Source organism: Centroberyx affinis, unplaced genomic scaffold (genome assembly GCF_046629955.1).
Source record: "Centroberyx affinis isolate AG114_WGS23_722 - 3 ecotype Tasmania unplaced genomic scaffold, CSIRO-AGI_Caff_v1 ptg003983l_1, whole genome shotgun sequence".
NCBI lineage: Eukaryota > Metazoa > Chordata > Actinopteri > Beryciformes > Berycidae > Centroberyx > Centroberyx affinis.
The window spans coordinates 80,362-90,000 of NW_027281801.1; the positions used below are offsets into that span (position 1 = coordinate 80,362).

Below are 9,639 nucleotides of genomic sequence, written 5' to 3' on the forward strand. Positions count from 1 at the left end.
ATGACAGGCACCGAGAGCCAATCAAAATGCCCAGCCCAGCCCTTTCCTAACAAGTTGCAGCCAATCACGAACCCAGCCCGGCTTCTTGTTTTCCTCTCTTAGCTGATCTACAGTCAGTTTTACCCATTCGACCCCTATGTGGTTAACATTAGAATACCTATAAGGGTTTGTATTCTGATCCAAGACCAGTGTTTCAGGGCTTCTTCCACTGTAAGCACGAGCTGCTGAACTGACCTCAGAGCTGCTGTTTGTGAGCACCTAGAGTCGACTCCTCCTCCCCTTTCACACTGTACTTCAGACCCTACATCACCATCACTTATATTACATCACCTCTATAGCATCATAGATATTTGTTATAATATATATTGTGTGTATATATATTAGATTACTGGTTTTCCATTCTTTCTTAGATATAATAAAATCACAGGATAGCAGCATCATACACCACACATGGATTGCATCGCTTTGGTAGCTGAATGAGTGAGTGATTGAATGTTAAAAGCTGAGGAGATATGCGATTGACGTCTTAAGAGGAGATGTGTGTGTTTCTCATTGTCATTGCATGTGTATAAAAGTGTGTGTGAGACTTGTGTGCATGTGTATATGCAAGTCTGTATATGCCTGTATACGTGTGTGTACTGTGTCTTTGTCTGTCTGTGCTTGTGTACAAGAGCAGGTGCAGATTGCATGAATTGACCTACAGTCGGTAGAGAAGTAACAAACTGAATAATAAAGTATGAACGACTAAAGCTTTGAAGGCCTACACTGGAATATGGCTGAATGAATAAAGACTGCAGCAAAAAATGCAAATTAAACATTGTAAAACAAAACAAAAAAATGTAAGGCAATGACCGTCAAGAAATATACACGTTCTCTAATCGAATATGTTTTAAAAAGATACAAAATAAAAACATGCAAGTCAGTCTGAGGAGCAACTGCTTTGCTCACAGCTATTTTAAGGCTTGATTATCAGTTTTCTTTCCCAACCGAGGTACGGCTAAGACAAGGCTTCCCTCGACATGAATCCTTAACAAATGAGACAGACAATGATACAAAGACAACAGAGACGTAGAGAGAAATGAGACGAAACTGAGTGAAGGGAGAAGGACAAGAGGAACGCGGCGAGGAAAGCCCGAATCGATAGTTGATCTACAAAACATAACGTAGCGTTAGAAGTACATCTCAAGTGTTTGTTTTGATTTCATTCGGTTCTTTCGCAGACATTTTTTTATAAGTTTCTCTCTGTGATTTTGCTTTCTCTTTCTATCCTATAGTTAAAATTCCCTCACTTCATGAAGAAGTACTGTAGCAAGCAGGCGATGAGGATGGAGAAGCCTGCGAACACGCACACGATGAGCGCCGCGAAGCGCTCGTCGCTGGAGATCAGGCCCGCCCCTTTGCCCGTCTCCACGGCGCACAGCTCGCCGGGCGACGCCGTCTCCTGGCGACGCAGCGTGAACAAGGAGGAGGGGCTCAGTGGTCCGCACAGTTCCTGGCAGGTATCCTGGCAACGGCGGCAGGCGCCCACGCGGAAACGGTAGTCTGTGTTGCCCTGGAGACCGGCGATCTGGAACACGCCCTCCTCTCCCTTAAAAACCTAGGGGGGGGGGGGAGAGAGAGAGAGAGAGACAGAAAGAGAGAAAGGTTTATACCCTCGCTATAAAAAAAAGTTTATCTCCTCATCATGAAGAAATAAAAGCAGGCGTTTCTGTTAACATCAGACCAGGGTTGATCTGAATGAGCAGACCTAAACTTAAATAAAGTATGCAGGTTTTTATTCCAGCCAGACACAACACCAGTTCAGCGGTGGTGTGCTAATCAGTGAGATTTGTTGGTGTATTGCTGTTGTCGTGTGAAAAACTGCTGCTCAAGCAGAAACAGAGGTACAAAGTTTGCACCTGACAGCAACAATGATTGTTTGTTTGTGAAGCCCTTTGAGACTGTAACAGTGATTAAAGGCTATACAAATAAACTTGACTTGAGAAGCACTGCGTTAGAGGACAATGCCCTCTGTGCCTGTATTCACAGCAAGAGGTGACAGAAGGTGGCAGGGTGGAATAAGTCACAGGACTGTTTCCTGCAACAGTCGATGTGTCTTGTTGAATTCCCGGAACAAGAGACCTTTAAGTAAAAAACAGCCATATTGTAATGCAACAACAGATGGAAGACACAATATCAAGTTTAATCTGTCGAGAGGAGAGAGTGAAATTTCTGGCTGAAGAAACACAACCACAAACTTCTCATGTAACTGAAAAAAAAAGGCTGCCAGGTAGGTGCAGGTGTAGCCGTTTTTACCATAAAAACTAAATATTCTATTCTGAAAACACACTGGACCTGACTAGTAGCTGCTCAACAAGTCTTCAGGCGACAGTGAAACTGCTGCACTGCAAGTAATCGTCTCTAAATTAAATGGATGACTGCTAGGGTTCACTGTGCATTGGGCAGACAGCACATCTTAACCGTGGTGTAATCTCAATTTCAGTCAAGTTTCCCCCTATTTTCTCTCTCTCTCTCTCTTTCTCTCTCTCTCTCTCTCTCTCTCTCACTCTCTCTCTCTCACACACACACACACACAGACACACACACACCGAGTCAGTCACAGTGGGTAATGAAGATGCTGCATCCCTCTATCATTTCCCTTAGTGGAAGCCTGTGGTGATATGGGTGTGTGTTGATATCATCTAGAGATCAATCATTTCCACAGGCGCACACACACACAAACACAGACACACACACACACACACACACACTGTCGGGGTGAGAGCAGGAATCGCATCATCATAATCATAAACTTTTCTCAGCACTTTAAAGCTGCAGTTGGGAGGGCAAGTGTGTGCGTGTGTGTGGGCATGCACAGGTGTGAACGTGCGTGCATGTGCTTCCGTATTAGCTCTTAAGACTCCCCCGTTTCTCTTCTGCATTAATGAAATCAAATTAGCATACTAAACTGCAGATAGGGTAAGGGGGATAAAAGTGCGTGAGTGAGAGCGAGAGAGACAGAGAGAGAGAGAGAGTGCACCTCCTTGCTTCCCTTGATAGACCCTATCTGAATTTAACCGTGTTTTTCTCGGGCTTCCACAGCCGCTCATGGGAAGTCTTCCCTCTTCTCCTCACAGCTCTCCTTGTTGTGGGATACACACACACACACACACACACACTGACACACACACCATCAACTATTTGTGCAACATATTGAGCATTTGAAAAGCAGCTACTGAACACTGGCTATGTCTATTGTTTATGTGTGCTGTATTTTATTGTATTGTATTTTATTTCTTCTACTGTGCCACATTGTAACCAACCTGTGTGGAGCCAAAGGCAAATTTCCACTCCAGCGGACAATAAAGTTCTATTCAATTCTGTTCTACTGGTATGCATTTTTATAACTCACTGTAGCCTGAGGTGTGTACACAGATTTAAATGGAGTAAATACACACCACATGCCCCCACATGCACACGCACTCACTCACACACACACACACACAGCTGCGGTTTCCCCTGACGGTGGGTATTGGGTATTGGTTTTCCTCTCCAGCCGTTCAGTAATTCAACAACAGAGAGTAAAACGGCACTGAAGACAAATGCATTTTTGTCCACAGCCTATTGACCTGCACATCGCTCCAACTGCCATATTTCCTACGAGTTACATCCACAACCTAAAACTTTTTAAATGTCAAGTCATGTCTGTGTAGTAATTCTCATTAAAAATCATTCAATACCGTTCAATAAATACTGCTGGCACTGCGCAATACCTTCAACTTTAGAATGTTGTATCTCTCAGTGTGGAGGAGTGTCTGCTTTGGTTTTTGTTGGCTTTGATTAGTGTGTGTGTGTGTGTGTGTGTGTGTGTGTGTGTGTGTGTGTGTGTGCTGTGTGCCCTGTTGGTTTTATCTGTCCATGTGCAAATGTGTGTCTATGTGTCTGTGAAGTGCATGATAATATATATTCCCCATCACATCACACATACACATCTCCAAAAACTAAATGGATAAATGACGTGGAGCCCTGGAATAGAAAAACACAAGCTCTCCAACGCTGTCCTCATATGACCTGTGTGTGTGTGTGTGTGTGTGTGTGTGTGTGTGTGTGTGTGTGTGAGATACGAACCTGTTTGTACTCTGACTCACGTCCCACCAGCACCTGAAGCACGTAGCTGACAGGGTCTCCTCTCATTGGTGGGATAGTCTCCCATGTAATCTCACACATGTTGCCCTCCAGCTGGTGCACTCTGGGAGCTGTTGGAAAAATTGCATCAGAACATGATTTAGACCACATGACAAGATTCCATACTCACTAAAATAATTTAACCAAAAATACCAAATATTTGGATTTGATTGATTTGGGCCTATTGATAATAAAATCCTCCTCTCTCTCAAACATATATACATAAGTACAGGAGTGTGCATAGAATTACATGGTGTGATCCCATACTGATAATAACAACTATTAACCAGGTTGTTCTGACGATGCCTGTTGATTGGCCAAGAGGCATTTCTGCATTGATTAATTTCATGATAATCTATGGTGGTTTTGGGATTTTTGCACGTCTCCTAAAATACAGCCAGTGTTATTTTACTACAGAAACACTTACTCAAGAAGGCCAAATATCCAAATATATCGTGGCACAAATACATTTCGTACCACTTATTTAGCAAGAAATATGGACATCCTGCTCAGTTCAATGCTATCCTGCTCTGGATAGCATTGAACTGAGCCGGATTGGTTCCAGTGATTTATTAATTGGCTGTCAGTGTCAGACATGCATAGCACACACTCTTGGAAAGTGATGTTGCGTAGGCTTACTAACAGCATATCATCCTGGATGCCAGTAACAACAAAGGGGATTCGTTAACCATGTGCTAATTAATTTTGTTTTTGAGGTTGTGTTTGAGAAGTCTCTGTTTGGCTAAACCTTTCAAATTAACATGATAGGTGTTGATAACTGTTTCACAAAGCAATAATGACCTTGGGGAAGTGGGTAACAAGTGGGTGCAACACTGTCACTTTCTATTGGCAGCCCTCTGCTACAACACTTGCAATAATACTGCACATTATACAACTGGTGGTTTTATTTTAGCAATCACTAAATTTAGTCATTTAAATTTAGCTAAGCACTAAAGGTAACCATGCTTTTGTGGTCGGGGAGCCTAGGCTTTGGAACGCCCTGCCTAACACTGGCCAAATCAGTATCAACTTTTAAATCACTCCTCAAAATGTACTTTTATCAAAAGGCTTTTGAATAATATTCTATATTATTTCTCTTTTCATTTGTTGATTTACATGCTATGTATCCTATATTTCATTCTTGATCCTAGAAGGGCAGTAGCCCTCTCCTACTATCCTTGATTGCTATGCTATATATTTTGCTATACTCTTATGGTAACCAGGGAGCCAGTTAGTGATTTCTCTCACATCCTCCTGCTTTCATTGTTACTGATGGATGTTACTTTGTAGAAAACATTTCAGACCCTTGCCTTGAGGTCACTTTGGGGCTGCGCCTCACATTTATTGCTCACCATCGTACCCATAATCACAGTAAGGAACGTCCTCTCGGGTGATATTGCCATAATAACCCACTGCCTCTCAGTCATTATCGCAACAATCATGTGTTGGCAACAATAATTAAACAAGGCAACAGTAAACATGTTGTCCCCTATGAATGATGCAGTCCCCCTCACAGCCAATCAGTGACAAATATGTCACCTTGTTTTGACCTCCGGCAGTGTAATTCAGTGTAATTTTGAAACTGCTGGAGTGAAGTGTTGAGATGCATTATTCCAAGTTTCACCAAAATCAGTGGTGTGTGTTTGAGATATTATGCATGATGGACAGATGAACTAACAAATAAATAGAAGGAGACTGATCCATAGCCCTCCACCGATTTCCGCCCTCCACACACACACACACACACACACACACACACACACACACACACACACACACAAACACACACTCTTTCTGGGTCCGTTTACCTTTAAGGGCGGGGGGCACAGACTTGGTGGTGCAGAAGGTGTGTGTGTCAGAGAAGGGCCCCTCCCCGGCGTCGCTGATGGCCTGTATTCTGAAACTGTAGCTGCTGGACTCGGTCAACCGCTGGACCTTGTAGGTGTGGCTGGGACCGCGGTAGATGGTCACAAACCTGGACAGAGAGAGGGAGACAGTAATTAGGGAGGGAGGGAAGGAGGGAGAGAGACACAGAGACAGCGGCAGTCACAAAACTAGAGGGACAAATAGGAACAAGGATGAGGAGAGAGGTAAAGCGGGACTGAGGGAGAAACCTGGACAGAGCGAGAGCAGGAGAGAGAGAGAAAGAGGGAAAGAGGGAGGGAGAAGGAATTGAAGGGAGGGAGAGAGCGGGGAGAGACACATTAGAGGAAGAGAGATACAAGGTGAGATGAAGAGAGAGAGAGAGACTCAGAGACCCAGGGAGAAAGAGATGGGATAAGGAGAGAAGGCGCGAGGGAGGGAGGAGGAATGGATACTAGGAACACACCGATCAGGTTTTTGGGGACCGCCGATTCTGATTGCCGATTTTGTAACAGTGTGACTGGCTGATAACCGATCTGATTGCTGATTGAAATGATGACATTCTAATAGCAAAAGGGCACAGCAAGCATAAACAGTAAAATGTCACACACAATCGCACTCTGTTTACCAGATTTTCTATTGTGGCTGCATGGCCCTGCTGTTCTAACCATGTGTAAATAAATCATAGTACAACATGTAAAAGGTTTGAAGGTTTGAAGCAGCATAGGCTCTGCTTTCTGTCCAATATATTAAACGGTTTCCAAATCATTTAGGCTATTAAATTCACAATGCAATATCATGGATGAATATATGTGAGCTATCAGTGTTTATTAACAGTTGAAAAAAAATCAAATGAACACAATAATCAAGCACTCTCAGAATGTTCTGTTCAGAAAGGAGCCAAATGAAATGAAAGTCTCTCTCTGTGCTGCGCTCCGGGCAATTCTGAAATTAAAAACCAGCAAGGCCACTTAAAGAACGGATGGGGCCTTTGTCTATAAAAAAAAAGAAAAAAAAAAAAAAGAAAAGAAGACAACCGTATTCAATTACTGTCAAATAGCACATGAGCATAAATAATGAATGTAGGCCTCTAATGTGATCGGGCAGCTGAAGCGGCGCTTGGACGATCAGCGGTGACCTATTTCGAACCTCTATTGGCCGATTATGATCATCACCTGATTGATCGGTGCGTGCCGCTGCAATGGATACTGCAATAATATTTAGAGGGACGGAGTGAGAGGGCACAAGGGAGACACCGAGAACTGCAGTAGAAAATAATAGAGGGAGAGGAACGAGGGAGGAGACACCGAGCACCACAGCAGTCGTCACAAAGTTACAAGATAAAAAGGAGAGCTTGAGTTTTAACGAGCCTTTATTATGCCATCAGGGAAGCAAACCGCAATGAAATCAAACAAGAAAAAAGGTAAATCATATAAACACATATCAAGTTAGAAAATTTGAAAACAAGAGAGGAAGGGGAGGCGAGAAGTTAGCAGGGGAGACCTTGAAAAGAGACAGGAAGGCTGGAGGTAAAACTGATAGCGGTTGAATTTATGAATGCACAGGACAAATACTGACAGGCCATTACAGATAGTCACAAATCTGATGAAAACAAGACCCCAAAAAGTTTCTGGATGGCTGGAGAGACAGCTGGACGGACAGATGGATGGATTGAAGGAGAGATGATAAGTGAGCGAGCGCGCGAGTCAGTGAGGATTTGAGATGAAAAAGGCTGATTTATTCCAGCTATCAGCTGTCGGCTCAATAAGTTAAAAGTCTGTTTGCGCTAGCAAGGAAGTTGCGGAAGAGAGGAGAGAGAGAGAGAGAGAGAGAGAGAGAGAGAGAGAGAGAGAGAGAGAGAGAGAGAGAGAGAGAGAGAGAAAGACAAAGGTGACTGGGCAAGTAAAAAGAGAAGAGGCGGTGATGGACGAAGGGAGTCGGAGAAGAGAATGGAGGGTTTGAGAGAGAGGAGAAATAAAGAAAGAGGAAAAGGGGGGACAGAAAGGTGACTGGGTAATTACAAGAAGGAAGGCAATGATGGAGGGTAGTTGTTAGAGGAGAGAGAGGAGACACTGAGAGAGAAGAAGGAGAAAAAAAAAGATAGTGAGAGAGAGAGAGAGAGAGAGAGAGAGAGAGAGAGAGAGAGTTTAGTAGAGGTCCATAACTCCAGCTGAGCTCTTTATGTAGCTGTACTACAGAGAAGTGATGTGTTTCTCTGGCTGATATATGGTGTTGTTAATCTTTTGACTCGACACTGGGCCTTACAGTAAATACACACACACACACACACACACACACACATATATAGACTCACACTGCTGGCAGGATTATCAGATTAGTGGCAATGTAAATGCTATATGTATATGTTGACTATCAGCTAACAAACACAGGGAAGGCCAGAAACTTCTCGTTGCAAACTGAGCTTAGTTGGCTGTGTGTGTGTGTGTGTGTGTGTGTGTGTATGTGCGCGTGTGTCTATATAATTATTATTTATTTATACAGTATGAGTTATGATCCCTTGTCATTTGGACGGAGCAGAATGGCAAGAGCACATCATAACTATTAATACTCCTCACAGCACAGAGACTAAACACACACACACACACACACACACACACACACACACACAACATAGCCAGGACACAGTTTACGAGATGAACAACATCCTTGGTCCAGGGCCAAATAGCGGACCAATTAACCACAACATAGAGCAGAGGAGGACAGAGAAAGACAGGTTGGAAGCCATCAGGGACGCTAGGATGAGTTTTGTTGGTATTGTCGTTATCCATTTATTTCTATACTTATTTACCAAGGTCAGCATCAGAGAAAGAGAAATAGCTCATTTTCAAGGCGGATGAAAGGTTGGCTGGCTGGAAAAACAGATGGGTGGACAGATGAAGAGAAAAACGAATGGGCACAAGGATGAAGGGATGGGTAAATGAGAAATATGGATGGATGGATAAGCAAATGGGTGGACGGACTAACAGATGGATGGATGGACAATGTGAACGAAGGGACGGATGGATGGACAAACATATTAGCGGATGGACGGACAGATGGAAGGATTGAATTAAAGAAGGATGGAGGGAAGGAAAGATGGATGGAAGATGGATGAAAGGTTAGAGGGACAGTGATGAATGGATGCGTGGGTGGATAGATGGATGGATGGATGGATAATTGTTATGAATCGCAGCATCTGAACCCTAGCTTTGCCTCTAATGCCTGCTGAGTAACAGAAGTGTCAAGCAGTTCAGGGGATTGAGGTTGTGGGTTCAATTCCACCTGGATTCAACCGCAATAATCCACGGTGTCAGAAGACTGAAGCCTTCTTTGCCTGCGCTGCCCGCGTTGCCATGGCGGCCAAACACTCCAAATCCCCTGGCCAGAGGGCATTTTGGGTAATGTCGATGAGAAAAAAAAAACGTTCAAAACAAACTCATCCTGCTGCAAAGGGCAACAATGGAGCGAGGAAGACAAGTGAAACTGAGAAAGCCAAGAGACAGAAGGCAAAACAAGACCAACAGGTCTGTATACAGTGAGATAAGAATGGAAAAATAAGCTGTGGGAGAAAGAGAGAAGGGCGAGGGAGAAGCGAGGAGAAAAGAAAAGGAT

At 43.6% G+C, this 9,639-nt stretch overlaps 1 protein-coding gene across 1 annotated transcript in view; it reads right to left on the reverse strand.

Moving 5' to 3' along the window:
- Positions 1–1,072: 1,072 nt before the first annotated feature.
- Positions 1,073–9,639, reverse strand: part of LOC139663326 (fibronectin type III domain-containing protein 3B-like) — a gene marked incomplete at its 5' end in the record, with an annotated part of 22,792 nt that continues 14,225 nt past the window's right edge. The window contains 3 exons of the mRNA XM_071541963.1: positions 1,073–1,597; positions 4,108–4,235; positions 5,973–6,139. Of these exons, the coding sequence (XP_071398064.1) occupies positions 1,286–1,597; positions 4,108–4,235; positions 5,973–6,139 (607 nt within the window). The remainder of the gene's footprint in view (positions 1,598–4,107; positions 4,236–5,972; positions 6,140–9,639) is intronic.